This window comes from Heteronotia binoei, chromosome 21 (assembly GCF_032191835.1).
Source record: "Heteronotia binoei isolate CCM8104 ecotype False Entrance Well chromosome 21, APGP_CSIRO_Hbin_v1, whole genome shotgun sequence".
Classification (NCBI taxonomy): Eukaryota; Metazoa; Chordata; class Lepidosauria; order Squamata; family Gekkonidae; genus Heteronotia; species Heteronotia binoei.
This window is the reverse complement of record NC_083243.1, coordinates 26,497,135-26,514,797: the sequence shown is the minus strand read 5'-3', so window position 1 is coordinate 26,514,797 and position 17,663 is coordinate 26,497,135. Positions and strand designations below refer to the sequence as shown.

Sequence of the window (17,663 nt, the reverse complement as noted above, 5' to 3'; positions counted from 1 at the left end):
CCCACCCAGGGTGTCTGTTGTGGGGGGAGAAGACAGAGTTAATCTTAGCGACAGAAGGATGTGCGTCAGCGGACAGCGGCAAAGAAGGCTGCTGCTTCGCACAGTTATCTATGATCTCTTGAACGGCACAGACTTTGGTCAGCGTGCGGGACCTGGCTTTCTGTAGGGAGGGTTTCCCTCCAGTTTTCACCTGAGTGAGCCTAAAGATGATATCCTGAATAGCCTCATCAAATTCCTCAGTGATGCAATTGCCTCCTTCATAAAAACCTGTGATTTCGTGCTCCACCAGTGCTTGTGCTTCCTTAAATATGGACTCTAACTCCAGCCTCTGGGGGTGATTCGCATTCTGCTCCAGCTCTCTAAGCAGCCTCTCAATTTCCTGGGCAGCTCGCTTTCTGGCTTGCTGAACATCCCCTCGGCCTTCTGTGTCCACTGAATCTATTTCAAAAAGTTGCTTAGTCAAAGTCCTCTCTAGTTTCTTGTAAGCTCTGTCAGCAGACAAACCACTGAAGGCTGCTACTTGTGGTTCAAACTCTTTGATTTCCTTCTGTATTTCTTGTAACCGCTTAATGGAGGGATGTTGGTTACCCATATCCATTCTTCTTCATCCAGTTTCAGCAGAGCTAAAAATAATGGAAAACAAAGAGCTGATGAAGTTTCAAACGCACATCCAACTGCTAGGCAATGTTTTTAAAACTCTTCTGTTGTAAATTTTTTTTAACATTTTGTGGGTTTTTAACAAATAACCATGGCATAAATCTCAGAAATATCTGTCCCTAGGGTGTCATCTAGGTATTTTCTTAGAACACTGACTGCATTTTTACCACACCTCTCGGTTAAAGAGCTAGCTAAGGGAAGTATATATGGTCCAACCCTCTGAGCCAGTGTGGTGTACTGGTTAAGAGTGGTGGACTCTAATCTGAAGAACCAGGTTTGATTTCCCCATAAGAAACCTGCTGGGTGACCTTGGACCAGTCACAATTCTCTCAGCCCCTCCTGCCTCACAAAATGACTGCAGGGCAGAAAGGAAGGTGATTGTAAGCTGCTTTGAGACTCCTTAAGGTAGAGGAAAGTGGAGTATAAAAACCTTCTCTTCTTCTGTATCCTCACAGCAATACTGTGAAATACATTAGGCTGAGAATGGATGAGTGGCTTAAAAAACACTCAAGGAACTTCATGGCACGGTGGAACTTTGAATCCAAGTCACTCCAACCATAGTTTGACACTCTAACCACCATTCTGCATTGGCTCACTTTTAAGGACAGTCAGTTAACTTCACAAGGCAAGAGTTTAGAACAGCACATTTCTGACCTTCTAAGGAAATAACTTGAAAGTGCTAGTCCAACTTGTGGATTCAGACCCACACAACTGGGCTGCAGTCTAACTTCAAATGACACACACTAATTGCACCACCATTTTCTTCACATGGGTTTTCAGTCAAAAGAAAACCTAAAAAGGAAAGGATCAGCAGAAGCAAAGGAGAGCAAAGGCCTCTTTGCCTTTAATAGCTGTGTAGATGGCAGTTTGGGGAGATGCACCTTTTCTCATTCCTGTACGGCAAGCCCCGCCTGCCAAAATTCCCTCTTCTACATAAATTGTTGGAACGTAGTAACCCCAATGTCCTCCCTTGCATCTACGGTACCCATATTCAGTGTAAGAGAAGGATGCAAATATGTAAATAATAATAAGAATTGTAGATTTATACCCCGCTGAATCAGACTCAGAGCGTCTTACAATCTCCTATATTTTCTCCCCCCACAACAGACACCCTGTGAGATGGGTGGGGCTGAGAGGGCTATCACAGCAGCTGCCCTTTCAAGGACAACTCCTGTAAGAGCTATGGCTAACCCAAGGCCATTCCAGCATGTGGAAGTGGAAGAGTGGGGAATCAAACCGGGTTCTCCCAGATAAGAGTCCACATGCTTAACCACTACACCAAACTGGCTCTAAACAGTCCAATCCTGGAAATATTCAAGAAAAGTCCTTCCACTGCAGAGGAATCCCTGGTCCAGTTCCTGAGGAGACCACGTGTGAATTCCACAATGTCCAATTCTTCTTATTTATTATATTATTGGAACACAGCAAACAGACCTGTAAACTGAAACTTTATTGTGTGCAAAAATTGTGGAATCTTGCCATGCTCGGATATCTGTTGGAAAGCTGGTTAAAGCTTCTATTGAAATGAGGGAAGATAAAAGTACTAGGTAAGTTTGTGTGTAGCTTCCAAAGTCAGTATCCTCTCTTGGGTTGTCTCCAGTCAAGAGGAGGATTTGGAATGAAGTGAAAGCCACTTAAAAGCATGTCATGATGAAAAGAGAGGCCATGAGAGCCAAATCAGCTTTCTCCCAGTCCTTATGCATTTGGCTGTGACAGTCACAGCCTTGCTCTTGAAGAAGGACTACTCACGAGTAGGGCCAGACTCTCCCTTGCCAACATGGATGGCGACATCATGGTTGTGGGAGTCTTGTCCCTGAGCAGCTAAATGGGGGGATTCAGCCTCTGCACTGTAGAAATTGTTCAGAGTCATAATAGAAGAACTTTTTTTAAAAAAACCCAGAAATTAATCAGAAAACAACTTCCCGTTATTTAAATGAAAGTTCTCATAACACCACTTAAAGACTGGTGTTTGGATGTGGGAGAAATCCTAGGAGATGTGGAAGAATGCTGCAGGTGGGACAGTGTACCCGCTCTACCCAGGTTACAGCCCTGAGAGCAATGATTTTAAAACTACGGTACATTCAAGAAAACCCTGGAGGTCTTTGCCTGGATTGATAATGGTAGACAAGCTAACACTGAAGGTATTCCAGATCCCAGATCAGACCTGATAGCAAACCATGGTTTGCTACCACATGGAACAAAGTAGGGATTTCTTCCTCCCTCTCCCTTTTGGGGATTTCCACTTTCACAGCAAACCATAGTTTGCCATTATATTAGCATATTGCCTGCAAATCGCTGGACTCTAAACTGTGGCTTAATCCTTGTTAGGAGTTCTGGTTTGCAGCAGGGTATAATTTAGCCATACGGTTGTAATGGCAAACTCTGGTCTGCTGCAAAAGCAGAATTTTCTAATTTATTTGCCATGCACAAGAAGTGCAGGAGGAAAGAAGACGAAAATAGGAGGAATGGCATGAACCCAAATAAGCCCCACAATCCTGTGCAGCACTCAACCACTGCCTCAGTTTACCCACCCATCTAGAAATAGGCCACTAAAACCACATTGTGGGTAGCCCCTAATGATATCAAGCGTGCCAAAGCAGTGACAGTCGAAGACGAACGAAGCTGGACAGAGTAATTGGACATCCTATTTTGCTGGAAAGGGCTGGCTGTTTTTCATGAACTTGGATGTAGATTTCCCCTCTACAAGGGTAACCTTAGTTCTCAGGGCACTTACATATCCAGGGAAATGATGACCACCACTTTGGGTCAGGCAGCAATTTTTCTCCAGGACAAGGATCCTGAAGGCTTTTTGCCACTTCTGGGCACGGCCAATAACAAAAAACTGTGGAAAAATAATGAAAAATTAATGAAAAATTCTTCAAAATTGTAATAGAGAATTTAACACTTCAACTTCACACACTTTCACATATCATTACATATAACAGCATATTATCAAAAATGCAAAGCATAAAGTACAAGGAATAAATATTCAAAAGATTTTTGCAGTTAGTCCATATCCAGTTTGAAATCTTTGAAAGCTATTAATTACAGTGCCAGTGTCCAATGTGTTGCAATTGCAGATAATTCTTGTTCTTCAGCAAAGAATTTATGATGTTAAGATGTTGCTTTAAACTTCCTTTCTTTAAAGACGTTTATTATATAGCGGAAGGTCATAAGCCTCTAACAGTAAAGCTTGTAATACTGTTTCAAATGTCTTCATCTGAGAGACGTGTTCCACTTATCAACTTCCAGCATACCACATTCCCGTGACACTAGCTCTGGAGAAAACCTGCCAACTTCTGGGCACAGAGCAGGGGTCCCTGGGTGTGTTTGTGGGGGGAGGGAGAGGGTATTTGTGTATTCTCTGCAAAGTGCAGGGGGCTGGACTAGTTGACCTTGGAGGTCCCTTCTAACTCTATGATCCTATAATTGCTATGAGCCTGCTGCAGCTCGAGTAACCAGAAAAGACTGCTGGCACCAAGAACTAATGTATTTGTTACAGCCTAAGAATAATTATATTCCTTGAGGTGTGTCGTCAATTGACAATATCCTATTTATATCAGTAAAATAAGAATATTTTTAACCATAAAACGGAAAAGGAACAAAGAGCGAAGCTGCAGGGAGATTTAGTGAAATAAACGTGCGTCTGTGTTGTTTTTTAAAAATGGATTATACCCTCCCGCGGCCGCCTCACAGATTCGCCTTTTCTCTCACGCTGAGGGACGGAGAAAGAAACGGAAAACCCCTCCCCCGCTCTGGCGGCCAAGCACTGACTCATTCTTCCCCGCTCTCGCGAGACTCAGATGCGCCTCGTAAACGCGATGTCCTTTGGGGCGCTGGTAGCTCTTCGAGAGGGAGGGAGGGAGGGAAGAGACGAGAACAAAGGGGGCGGTCACCAGGGCGAAACCAAATGACTGACAGCGCCGAGCGACCAACGAGGACGACGGGCGGCGAAGCGCGGAGCCAATCGCGCGGCGGAGCGGGCGTGGCCTCTCCGGCGGCTGATTGATCCCAGCCTTGGCGACGGCGTTGTTCAGTCGGAGCGAGAACATTCTAGAGGTAGGTGCTCGGCCGCCATTACGAGCCCTGCCCCTCCCCCCCGTCTCTCGGGCGCGCGCGCCGCCTCTCTCTCTCTCTCTCTCTTTTTTTAACAATGCGCCTTCCGCTGACTTGTGTTGTTTCCCTCCCGGCAGAGTGACCGGCCCGGCTGCTCCCGCTGAACCCCGCCCGCCTCCTCAGGACGCCCGGATCCCCCTCCCCTCTCCTGGTGGCTGCGGCGCCCGCCTCCTCCGCCTGTCACCGCAGAGAACCCCAGCGGCCGGGCGCTCCCGAGAACCCCCTCGCCCGACCTTTTTTTTTTGTTTTTCTAATTTTTCCTTCCTCACACCGGTTCGGCTTCGTCACAGCCCGGGGCGAGCAGCGTTGGGTTTATGTCTGTATTGGACGAAAACGGTGAGTGGGGAAGGAGGGGGGGGCAGCGCGCGAGGCTGACATACGGGCAGTTTGGGCACGCGCGCGAGGGGGGGATGTTTCCGTTGGGCGCGAGGGGGGGATGTTTCCGTTGGGCGTTTCCTCGTGGAATTTTTTTTTAACGTTACGGGGTGGATGAGGGGGGGGGGCTGTGGGGGGGGAGATGAGTGAGGAATGCGGATCTTAGGAACAGAAAACGCGCTTTGGGGAGGGCAGACCTCCCTCCGCCGCGTTTGCTTTTATGGCTGCTCGGGAAGGGGGAACTAAAACGATAGCTATTTGTTTTATTGTGTTTTTAGCTTGTCTTTTTTAATCGTTTTCATTTTTGGTGTTATCCGCCCCGAACCTGCCTGCGGGAAAGGGCGGAATACAAATGAACATAAATAGATTAATAAATAAACGTGAGGGGGGGGGGTCGAAATTGTGCCACGTCCATTTTGTGGTTTCTAACCGTCTTCGAGGCGAATCGGTTAAAAAAGGGGGAGGGGAGAAAGGGCCTGTTTTTTTTCCCCTGTCGCGGGGGTGGAAGGAAAGGGAGAGAGGGGGAAAGAGACGCCCGACGGTGGCCAGTTCGGCTTCTCCTCCTGCGGACGCCCCCCTCCCTTCCCTTTTCTCCGGTTTCCCGACAAGATGGCGGCTGCCAGGTTCTCCGCGCGCCTCCCTCCCTCGTGATGCTGGGCGAAGGGAGGGGCGAAAAGGGGAGCGGGGGAGGGGGAGAGAATTGAGCGGGAGAGCGGCGCGCGCGCCACTGCCCTTCCTTCTTTCCTTCCTTCCTTCCTTCCTTCCTTCCTTCCTTCCTTCCTTCCTTCCTTCCTTCTTTCCTTCCTTCCTTCCTTCCTTCCTTCCTTCCTTCCTTCCTTCCTTCCTTCCTTCCTTCCTTCCTTCCTTCCTTCCTTCCTTCCTTCCTTCCTTCCTTCCTTCCGAACCTATGAAGCTGCCTTATACTGAATCAGACTCTCGGTCCATCAAAGTCAGTATTGTCTGCTCAGACTGGCAGTGGCTCTCTAGGGTCTCAAGCTGAGGCTTTTCACACCTATTTGCCTGGACCCTTTTTAGTTGGAGATGCCGTGGTTTGAACCTGGGACCTTCTGCTTACCAAGCAGATGCTCTACCACTGAGCCACCGTCCCTCCCCTCCCTTCCTTCTGTGGCGCAGTTCCTAAACCCCGCAGCGTGGGAAGAGGGGAGAGAACGGGACTGGCACTGTATGGTTTGGGAAGGGGGGGGGCGGTTGGCTGGGCCGGCCATTGATGGGGGGAAAAGGGGCCCCAGAGAGCAGCGCGTGCGCGACACGTTGCCACCGCCTGGCGTTTAAGGCTGACTCAGTGCTTTAATTGCTGCATTTCTGAGTCATTCCAACACGGTGCGGGGGGGGGGGGAGAGAAAGGAAGTGGTATTTACTGCCTGACTGCCTCGCATTGTGAATGGCTTTACTACTCCGTTGCATAAGTCATTTATTTTTTATCTCTCCCTCCCTTGTTTTTCAGTAGAGATCCCCCCCTCCCCATTTCATTTAATGGCACTGCAGGCAGGTGATTTGGTGGATGGGGGAATGAGAGGAGTTCCATGCTTGAAACGTGGAATCTCTTCATCTCCTCATCTGATAAAAGGTTTTTTGTTTGGAAGTTCAGTATGAAGGAAGTTTGGTTCTTTTTAATAGAAACACAGGCAGCTAGCTGACTGTCACAGACAATTCATGTAATGACAATGACGTATGAGTTCAAAATTCTTCTAAAGGCTGCAGGTTAATTCTTGGGGCCTGATTGGTAGCATCATCAAAGCACACTGTGATAATGCAGTTAGGCCATTCTGATGGCTGCAAAATTTTATATGAAATTTTGGCTTGTATAATTTGGACTCTTCATAAGATCATTTAAATTTCTGCATGTATCATTTTGGTTTGGAACTGTGCCACCCTCTCAGCATAAAAGAAGGCTGACAAAGCTGTAGTGGATATGTTTAGCAAAAAGCCCTTCTCCTTCTGCACTAGCTGTTAAGTATTAACTAGTGCAGCTTTGAATTTAAAAGGTTATTCAGGTTGACTATTGTGAAATGTGACACAGTGTCCAGAAAAGTTGATCCTACACTATAACTGACCCACAGTTGTATCAAATAAATGCAACTTTTAACAGATTAAGTAAACAAGTAGACATTATTTGGTCTCATTTCTAAGATTACCAGTGTTTATCTTTAAGAGGGGTTTTTTTCTCTCAAAGCAGACCATGTGGTGGCTCTCAGTCTATTGAAATACTCTGTTTAAAAGTCTTTCTAAGCTATATAGATCTAGCAGCATTAGTTAGAATTGAGAATATAAAACATAAATTTCTGAAAGTATGTATTAAAATGGCAAAATAATGCTGTAGTTAAAAAGGAGAATTTGTTATTGAAACTGAATTTTTTTAAGCAATAGCAGTGTCTACACAGTGTTGTTAATACTAAATCCTCTGTTTTGTTACCTTTGCAGAGCTGTTGCGCAGCCATTGGTACCTGTATTGGGGAAATATAGCATACAAACAAGACCCACACAGCCTCGGTGGCGAAAATTTTTTCATGTCAGAGACCGAGAACTCTTGCAGTCGTTTATGTCATCACGTCTTCTCCAGACAGAAGATACCAAAAAGTTGCAATCAAAGATCTCTGCATCTTATTGATAAAGCTACTAATAAGCCAAAATGTCTGTCAATGTCAACCGCAGTGTTTCAGATCAGTTCTATCGCTACAAAATGCCCCGTCTGATTGCTAAGGTAGCTGCCCTGTGTCTTAATTTAAAACATTGGCATATTTAAAATTTTGGATAATATTTATTGTGTTTACTTACCACATTTTTCTCTTTCTTAGGTTGAGGGCAAAGGAAATGGGATAAAGACAGTTATAGTCAACATGGTTGACGTTGCAAAGGCGCTTAATCGGCCTCCTACGTGTAAGTTGCATAGTATTATTTCTAGGTAGAAACTAGAAATAACAAATGTCCCGAGTTACAGAATGTAGTGCAAACCTGAATTATATAAATGGATTTGCAGGTCCTTTTCTTTTTTTCCAATTACTGCTGCTGCCCTTGGAAGTGCAAAAGCGGTGGTTTTAGAGTTGTGTTGCTGCTGTGCACGCAGCATAATTTTATTCTACGAGCCAGTGGATTTTAAGGCAAAAAGAAGGCAGCTCTGTGCAGTAGTGACAGTAACCAATCCTGATGTGCACTGAGCTTTACTGTAAACTGGTTCTGTTTATCAGTGAGCCAGTTTGGTGTAGTGGTTAAGTGTGTGGACTCTTATCTGAGAGAAACGGGTTTGATTCCCCACTCCTCCACTTGCACCTGCTGGAATGGCCTTGGGTTAGCCATAGCTATCGCAGGAGTTGTCTTTGAAAGGGCAGTTGCTGTGAGAGCCCTCTCAGCCCCACCCACCTCACAGGGTGTCTGTTGTGGGGGGAGAAGATATAGGAGATTGTCAGCCGCTCTGAGTCTCTGATTCAGGGAGAAGGGCAGGGTATAAATCCGCAATTCTTCATCAATGGTTGGATTCAGCCAACTTCCTGACTATCTTGCCCGTTTCTTGTTCTTATTACAGCCCACATTCCACAGAGCTTTTGTTGCTGCAGATCCTATAATCCCTAATATAGCTTTTTTTGAAGGGAATTCCTGTATTTTTCACAGGAATGTGAAAAGGCTAGTTGAATGGAACCCTGTGGTTAATGCAGAGTAATGATACAGAACAGTGCAGTGTTTTTCAGCTGCTGTTAGTAATATGTAGATGGTCACGTTCACAGGGAGAAGAATTTGCAGGTTAGTTTTTCAGACCACTTGGAAGGCCATCTGTACTAAACAATTAAAAGTATTGGAAATCTTAAAGGATGTCTTCTCAATAGGTCTAAAGGAGGCCAGGAAGGCAAGTTATTGCAGAACCTAATCAGTATTTTCTCTCTGTATTCTCTTGAAAGATCCCACCAAATTTTTTGGTTGTGAGCTGGGAGCGCAGACCCAGTTTGATGTTAAGAATGACCGTTACATTGTCAATGGATCTCATGAGGCGAATAAGCTACAAGACATGTTGGATGGGTTCATTAAAAAATTTGTTCTCTGTCCTGAGTGTGAGAATCCTGAAACTGATCTGGTAAGTAGTATGCTTGGCATGTGAATAAGGGACAGTCCAAATTACCAACAAACTGATTCCAAGCCAGTATCTGATTCACTAGTTTATAGCTGAAGTAGAGTTTGTTTGAGTTTTTCTCCAGCTCATATTCTAATATTTAAGCAGGCATACAAGACAGTTGAAACTTGTTAAGTTTTGTAGTAGTTTCAGGCTGTGTATCACAAGTAAGAAAGAAGTTTTGTTTGCTTCTCAAAACTATTAAAACTTTCAAACATTAAAATTGTTTTTTCTTTGGCAGCATGTCAATCCTAAGAAACAAACTATTGGTAACTCTTGCAAAGCCTGTGGCTACCGAGGCATGCTTGACACAAACCATAAACTCTGCACGTTTATCCTCAAAAACCCACCTGGTAAGTAATGTGTTTGTCTTTGATTTGGGTACATTTTGAAATTTGAATAGACTTACAAAACATGGCTTCAGCTTGGTATTTCAAAGACTTATTTGGTTTTTTGAAGCAAGCATCTGACTGGTTAACAAGTCAACATGATGAGCTAATATACTGACTTTTGAATGCAAGCAACACTCTGTGGTTGATATCTAGTTGTCTGCCTCAATTTTAAGCTTGCTATAGTAAGCATAGTCTTTCCTATTCCAGATGTCTCTGTACATGAGGTTATCTGTTATGTAGACTCTAACATCAGTTGCTCATTCTTTATGAGCAAATGTGTTCTGATTGCAAATGGGTACTTTTTAGCTGCATGATGTTGCTGCTGCAAGCGATTTCTATTGTGTAGCTAAAACTGACCTGATTTAGCTAACAGTTAAAGCTGTGTTATATTTCAACAGTTCTGGAAGATTAACAGTTATTAAAACAAATACTTGATGCCACTTGTATCTCAAAACAATATGTTTTGGGGTCTCACTTATTGCTGGTAGATGCATTCATATAACTATAGTGAGTAGTCATATGAATTTCACCTAAGCCTACTGTTTAATGAAACAGATGACCTGTACTTCGGGAGGCTGTAGCTCAGTGGTAGAGCATCTTTTGCTTGCAGAAGGTCCCAGGTTCAATCCTTGGCAGCTCCAGGTGATGGAAAGGCTCTGCCTGAGACTTTGGAAAGCCACTTGCTGGTCTGAGTAGACAATACTGATTTTGATGGGCCAGCAGTCTAATTCTGTATGGCAGCTTTCATGTGTATACCAGAGAGCTTATTTTAATAGTATATGTATTGATTTTGGACAGAGGTAGATGGGAAAGTTGTGTTGATCTTAGTTTAATCCAAAAATGTCTTTTCGCTCTTGTTAAAACCTGATTCATTGCCCCTAAGAAGGATAGGATTTGTTTGAATGGTTATAAAAGGGGCATGCAGCCCTCAAATTACTGTGAAATATCCAGCAGCTGCAAAGCGCAAAAATGCTTTAATAGTTGGCATAAGTTCCTTTGTTTCAAATAAATTTTTGGTTATGCTTTAAAGCTTACACAAATCATGCAGACTGAGACTAAATTAAAACTAAATACTCTCGTTCCTCAAGTAGAATGTTTTATTAGACTGCATTTAGTGGCACTGAAAAAACCTGGAAGCTAGCAAAGGCTGAAATACAGCTATTCAAGGCCAACGTGATTTTGTGTTTCCAGAGAGCAGTGATGCTGGTACAGGCAAGAAAGAGAAAGAAAAGAAGAACAGAAAAGGCAAGGATAAAGAGAATGGTTCTGTGTCTAATTCTGAGACGACGACTCAGTCAGCACCACCAGAAGAGCTTAGCCCTCCAAATGTAGCGGTAAGTAGATGGAAGCATCTTTGAATGCATGAACTGTTGGTATTCTGGTCATACATCTCAGTGCATTCTGAAAGCGACACGTTAAGTCAGGAAGTGAAGGGAATGTTTTTTGAGTTGCTTTCTGAAAGTGGATTTTGTTGTTAATCTTCTAAATTTCTTCACAGGAGGATGACGATGATGACTGGGGTGAAGACACAACTGAAGAGGCCCAAAGGCGCAGAATGGATGAAATCAGTGATCATGCAAAAGTGCTCACACTTACTGATGATCTGGAAAGAACCATTGAAGAAAGAGTCAACATACTATTTGACTTTGTTAAGGTAAAAGCATATCCACATGTAGATGTTTGATTCTCTTCCACCCCCCTTCAGCTAAGTGGACTGAAATGGCATAATCTCCTTAAATCAGACTGGTGGTGAGATCTGGTCATTAGACTAACCTCTACTAATAAATTCCTTTTAAACTTAGGCAGGACCCCTTTGGCTGGTATGTTCAAGTGTAGTGGCATTTGATTTAAGCAAAACCATTTATTCCCCCAGAAAAAGAAAGAAGAGGGTGTAATAGAGACTTCAGACAAGGATATTGTAGCAGAAGCAGAGCGGCTGGATGTCAAAGCTATGGGCCCTCTGGTTTTGACTGAAGTCCTCTTTAATGAGAAGATAAGAGAACAAATAAAGAAATACAGGCGGCATTTCTTGCGTGTAAGTTCTGTTAATGATTTTCTGAGGCTTGGGTTGGGGGTACGCTTAGTTGCAGATCATGTGTTCTGCTTGTAGAATCTTGTGTGATGTGTCTGGAGATGAGCTTCTGTTTCACCATAACATCCTTTTTCTACAGTTTTGCCATAACAACAAGAAAGCTCAGAGATACCTTCTTCATGGCCTGGAGTGTGTAGTAGCTATGCATCAGGCTCAGTTGATTTCTAAAATTCCACACATCCTGAAGGAGATGTATGATGCAGATCTTCTTGAGGAAGAAGTCATTCTGAGCTGGGCGGAAAAGGTTTGTATTAAAAATCCATTGAGAGAGATTTGATAATCCTGTCTAAACTTTGTAAGCTTGTACTTGGCTTTGAGATGTGGACACATGAATTCTGTTGCTTTGTGAAGCAGTGACAATCTCATTTAATGTCTACATCAGCAGATTCTTGAGTTCTCTAGGAAGGAGGTTGACTGTCTTAAAAGGAGTGTGAGATATCTTAGTTTGCCTGGAGAATATTCCCTGGGGGGGGGGAGTGAAGCAATTAACTGCTAGAATTTAGTTTGTGTTCTGTGGATTATAGCTATAGCTCTAGAGAAGGAAGCTGGATCCTGCAGTAGTACATAGTCCCATGGTTTCTTGTGAAGCATCCACGTTGCTAATAGTAGGCTTGCAGCGGGGCTCTGTGCCTGCAAGAGAAAAACATCCAAAAGGACTGTAGAAGACTAACCTACTTCATGCATTTCAAGCTTATTAAAAGTCTTTAGGATGGTTTCTTTTCAGTGTATGTTGTAGGCTAGTGCAGCTCTTATTTCTGGATCCCAGATTAACCTAGCAGTAATTGCACATGTAATTTGGCCAGTTATGTGTTACACTTACCATGGGGAAATGCTTATGCATGGTTTTGTAGATATACAGGATCTATATTAAGCTGTTAAATTTGTTAACCTTTCCTTGCAGGCCTCAAAAAAATATGTCTCTAAAGAGCTTGCCAAAGAAATTCGTGTCAAAGCAGAGCCGTTCATTAAATGGCTGAAAGAAGCTGAGGAGGAGTCATCTGGTAATGAGGAGGAGGAAGATGAAGATGAAAACATTGAGGTAAGGCAGCAGTGGGACCCTCAGTTAATCGAGTCCAATGTGTGGTAAAAGTGGTTGGAAAATTCCTGATGTTAGAAATCAAGTGAGTTCCACCGTTATCACACAAAGCTGGTTGTAGTATCGTAGTGTGTCCAGCAGTACAGAATTGTCCCAAGCTCCCTTTTTTCCTTTAGTTTGTTGAGATGGATGGGAAATAAGTTTGACCGTGGATGTAAATGCAGGATCTTCTAAGCTGCTTGTGCCACATGCTTAATTGTGCATAAATTAAGTGGTCCCATCCACAGCCCTGTTACATAAATGTGCAGGCTGTATGACGATACCTCAGAATGTGTAAGACAGTTCTTGTTCTTGCAGGTGGTGTACTCCAAGACAGCCAGCGTACCTAAAGTTGAAACTGTGAAGTCTGCAAACAAGAAGGAGGATGATATTGATATTGATGCTATTTAAAGTGAACCAATCTAGTTTTCCAGTGTTAACACTGCTTACCTCTCTGGATCTCTTGCCAGAAGTGCAACCTCTTTGCACAAGGCTACATCGTGCTACACCTCTTTGAACTCAAAAAATGTATCTTACCATGACTGGTATTGTAATTAAGCTTAACAGATGAGAGGAGTTAATACACCAGCAAACTGATCAGGTTTGCTGAACAGCATGTTTCTTTTAAACTTGTCTTGGACATAAATACTTGGAACACATTTATACAGTTGTGAAAATAAAGGATTTGGTTTTGGAATCTTCAGTTGTGGTGTGCAGATCTCCTGCTTATTCATTGACAGTAAACTATTGGGCATTGTACAAGTCTTATGTTGCCAGGACTTGGCATTCCAGCACATTCTTTTATGACCAATAACCTCCAATGACACTATTATCAGGTGGATTTTAATGGCTGTCACACAGCCAAAAGGTTTAGCCCCTCATCCAAGTGGCTTTCTCCACTATCCCTCTTCTCTACAGGAGTGAATGGCAACAGATCACTTCAATTGGGATGAAAAGTGATCCACTTAACCCCTGTGATTAAATATGCCAAATTCAGAGACCTTATGCAGCCCACAACTACAACCTCAAACCTTTGGTCTTGCATGTCATGCAGAATTGCCTTGTAGGCAAGAGAAAGGATCTCTTCCTCTTGAGAAGGCAAAATAAGCTAACTTTCAATCTTTTGTGCATCTATGTGTACAAGCAGCTCTTTGAGTCATACATACAAGCTTGGGCCTATGAATTTCCCAAAAGCAAGGGTACTGATTGTTGTGTAAAGTGAAAGGGGGGAAGTAAACAACATGCTTTGCAGAGTCAAAAGAATGTAAAATTACTTAGTGATCCTGAGGCCATGAGAGAGAATGGAAATTTGGGGGATCCATTTGTTCTCTACAAGTGAAACTGCCAATATGCCAATACATGAGAAAGCTGCTGCACTTTTATGTAGAAATCCAGAGAATTGGGAGCTTGTGTGCAGTTACTTGGTTTGGTGAAGAGACATCTATTTTTGGATTGCATTAATGCAGTCCATTAGCATTCGCTTTGTAAGTTTTCTGATTGCATACATGCAAGGGTTAAACACTGTTTTATTCAGTTATAGTCCACCCTTCCCATAGAACAGGCTTAGGGCAGGATACATCACAGAAGCAGATGACCGTTAAAACCAAATGAAAATATAAAAGTAAACATTGAAAGCTTAAAAACGACAGATTCAGCCTCACAAGTATGGCCTATTGTCCAGGTCAAGCAGGTCCTACAGCACTAGGATGGAATGAAAGGGGGGGGGAGGCCTATAGCGGGTGACGGGAAAGCCTGACGAAAAGAACTTTGTTTACAGATTTTGTGGTTTGCTGCCCAGTTTTTTGGGCAGGAGCAGTTTCTCAGCTGCTTAGTATATAGCAGATTTGCATGCCCTTGTTTCAGTCTCTGCCACCAATGCTTTTTCTGGTGGACACCTGTGTGTGTTTGTGTAAAGAAAGCTCCCCAAGCTAATGAAGGGAAATGCCACATTGCAGCTGACCCTATATAATTTTGAAGGCAAGAGACAATAGGAATTTGCCCACCTCTGCTTAGTGACCCTGGTATTCCTTCAGGGTCTCCCATTCAAGTATTAACTTGGGCCAGCCTGGCTTTGTTTCTGAGATCTGATGAAGTCAGGCTAGCCTGGGCTATCCAGATCAGGAAAAAAATAGTAAAGGAAATTAAGGCTAATTTAAGGTGATGGGGAATTTCCCGGATGCTAAATTTAGTACCTTCCAAAATACAGTAGACCGACAGCTATGGTTAACATCAAGACTCCCTTCTGTTTCTGTTAGTTTACCTTCGTTTCCCTCTGTTTTTCGGAGGGTTTCTAAAAGGCAGATTTGCTACCCAGATGCAGCAACACAATCTTAACACTGCATAGATACTTGGTGCCCACATCTGCAGCTTTTTTGCATAGTTGGTCTTTACACGAAGCTGTCTGCTGCAGACTGAAGATCTCTGGGGGCAATATGAAGAAGGATCAGACAATCCAGTTGCTTAATGGGGGTGGGGTTGAGGGGGGGGACACCATTCTGATTCACTTACAAAGTGAGGAGTTCTGCTTTTAAAACCAAGTTTGCAGGCTGAGGGAGGTCAGCCCAGCCCCATTCTTAGATGTTCAACTGAACAGATAATTACGAAGTTTTGCTTGAAATTTGGCAGGAGAGATCCCTGTGGCCTATTACTCTTGCACCTTGACCCAGGCTGAGTGCAACTACACCCAAATAGATGAGGCATTGGCAATCGTGGCGGGCACATACAAATTCAATGACTACCTGCCTGATGGGCGCTTCACGATTGCCACAGACCACAAGCCATTGCTCGGCCTACTCGCCCCAGACACCGCAGATCCTGTCACAGCAGGTCCTGCAGTGGAACAAGTTCCTCATATACCTACAAGCTCATTTACTGCCCCGGCAAGGCAATGCGCCACGCAGACGCACTCAGCTGCCTTCCGCTGCTGGAGATGGACCCAGATCTGGCCCCGGCCCACCACGTGATGCTCCTGGAGTCTACCGGAGCGGCCCCTCCACGCAGCAGAGGTAGCCAGGTCCACAGGCAGAGACTGCATCCATGCACGCGTTTCAGACTGGGTAGGGAGGGGTTGGCCCACAGGCAAATTGGACACTGCATTCAGACCATTTTCCGCTGGGAAGAACTCTCCTTACGCAAAGGGTGTATTCTTTGGGGCAGTAGAGTGGTGGTCCTTCCCCCACTCCAGAAGCAATGCTTGAAGCCTTGCACGAGACGCATCCAGGGATAGTGCGTATGAAAGCTCTGGCGTGGAGCTACATATGGCAGCTGGGAATGGATGAAGAGATAGAGGGGTGGGTTAGGAGGTGCCCGCCCTGCCAAGAGTCCCGGCCAAATCCGCCCGGTGCTCCCGTTCACCGCTGGGAATCCAATTGGGTGCCGTGGTCCCGGCTACACTTAGACTTTGTGGGGCCATACCAGGGGCAAATATTCTTTATCTTTGTGGATGCTTATACGAAGTGGCTGGAGGTCATCCCAGTTGCTTCCACCTCTACCGCGGCCACAGTCAGAGACTTACGGAGGGTTTTTTGCACCCACGGGATCCCTGACACCGTGGTGACAGATGACGGAACCACTTTTACCTCCCAGAAGTTCCAGGAATTCCTCAATAGGTACCTCATCCGCCACATACAATCCGCTCCCTTTCACCCGGCCACTAACGGCCAAGTGGAGCACATGGTTTGCACAACCAAGGAGACCCTGGGCCACATCGTCCAAGAGGATTGGGAACATTGATTGTCCGCCTTCCTGTTTGGGAACAGGATCAACCCTAACCCGGCTACGGGTGTAAGCCCTGCTGAGTTACTCATGGGCAGGTGGTTAACCACCCGGCTCGGTAGGTTACACCCCGACCGGGCCCCGTACCTCCATAGGGTGTTCTTTCCGGGGATCCGGTCTATGCCAAGAACTTTCTGAGCAGGCCGGAGTGGATACTAGTTCGGTTGCTGCGGCTCATTGGGTCTCACTCATACGAGGTCTCGTTGGAAGGGAGGCAAGCTCCTCCGCAGACATATAGACCAACTCCGCCTCCACACACTGCCGGAGGAACCGGCAGGGCTAGGGGGAGTGGAAAACGGGGAGAGCACAGGGCCTCCTCAAGAAGCAACCCTGCCAAGCTTGCTGGGTTTGCTGGCAGAGGAGCCTTACAGGGTGGGGGAGATACCTCTGCCGACCACAGCCCAAAGCAAGGAACCAGCGGTTAGAGAACCCCAGGCAGCAGCCTCAGCTCCCCAGATCAAACCTCGGTGGTTTCTCAGAGCAGTGGCCGCCCGCTTATTTGAAAGACTATGTATCTTGAACTAGGGGGGAAGGAATGTTGTGTCTGGTGTGCGTTCCGGAAAGTACAGCACAGCGCACTCGTGGGTGGTGCCTGGAAGGGATGAATGCAGCCCGCCTATGACAATAAGTGGTGGGAAACTTAACTGGCCAGGATTGGACCTGACCAGAAAGAAGGTTGTTCCAGGAAATGTATATAACGGGATCCAGCTCCACCATATTATCTTTGTGATGTACTCGCTAATAAAGCATCTTGCCATCTTAATGTCTCCGACTTCAGTACATTACAAGGGGTGTGTAGTCTAATATGCAAAAGATATTCTTGCAAGAATTCTACCCCTTGGTGTTTGCAATAAATCTATGGATTTACCAGCTCTTGGTTAAAACAAATGACATCAAGAGCAGCTAAGAAAAGCTTGACTTACTTTTGAAAAGCTGCCAACAACCAGAAAAAATAAAATACCTCTTTGTACATGAGAACTCCAGATTTCAGAACCTGCCGGGTTCATTGACAGGAAGGGTGGTAGCCTGGGATGCAGGACATCTACCCTAGTTATCTTTACA

The 17,663-nt window shown here is 44.9% G+C and overlaps 2 protein-coding genes and 1 non-coding gene across 3 annotated transcripts in view; 2 read left to right on the top strand and 1 right to left on the bottom strand.

Annotated features, from left to right (window-relative positions):
* The window catches only part of LOC132589042 (BAG family molecular chaperone regulator 5-like), a 32,902-nt gene extending 28,474 nt beyond the window's left edge, over nt 1-4,428 (bottom strand). Inside the window, exons 1-3 of the mRNA XM_060261586.1 lie at nt 4,333-4,428; nt 3,392-3,499; nt 35-623 (exon numbers count right to left, since the gene is read on the bottom strand). Coding sequence (XP_060117569.1) covers nt 35-598 — 564 coding nt within the window. The 5' untranslated portion in view covers nt 599-623; nt 3,392-3,499; nt 4,333-4,428. The remainder of the gene's footprint in view (nt 1-34; nt 624-3,391; nt 3,500-4,332) is intronic.
* Nucleotides 4,429-4,519: 91 nt separating this feature from the next.
* On the top strand, nt 4,520-13,530 carry EIF5 (eukaryotic translation initiation factor 5). The gene is made up of 12 exons (XM_060262519.1): nt 4,520-4,716; nt 4,851-5,109; nt 7,591-7,870; nt 7,965-8,046; nt 9,060-9,232; nt 9,510-9,621; nt 10,852-10,994; nt 11,159-11,314; nt 11,534-11,695; nt 11,832-11,996; nt 12,654-12,791; nt 13,146-13,530. The coding sequence occupies exons 3-12, from the start codon at nt 7,799-7,801 to the stop codon at nt 13,236-13,238; spliced, it is 1,296 nt and encodes a 431-aa protein (XP_060118502.1). The 5' UTR covers nt 4,520-4,716; nt 4,851-5,109; nt 7,591-7,798; the 3' UTR covers nt 13,239-13,530.
* LOC132590349 (small nucleolar RNA SNORA28) lies at nt 9,787-9,911 on the top strand. Its single transcript, XR_009556689.1, has one exon. It is a non-coding gene; the product is annotated as a small nucleolar RNA SNORA28 (small nucleolar RNA).
* Nucleotides 13,531-17,663: the final 4,133 nt, after the last annotated feature.

What these genes read in the sequence shown, in the direction of transcription:
- EIF5 (XM_060262519.1), top strand. Translation starts at nt 7,799, where the DNA reads ATGTCTGTCAATGTCAACCGCAGTGTTTCAGATCAGTTCTATCGCTAC. An exon ending in GCTTAATCGGCCTCCTACGT is followed by an intron (nt 8,047 to 9,059) that starts GTAAGTTGCATA and finishes TTCTCTTGAAAG; the next exon opens with ATCCCACCAAATTTTTTGGT. An exon ending in ATGAAGATGAAAACATTGAG is followed by an intron (nt 12,792 to 13,145) that starts GTAAGGCAGCAG and finishes TTGTTCTTGCAG; the next exon opens with GTGGTGTACTCCAAGACAGC.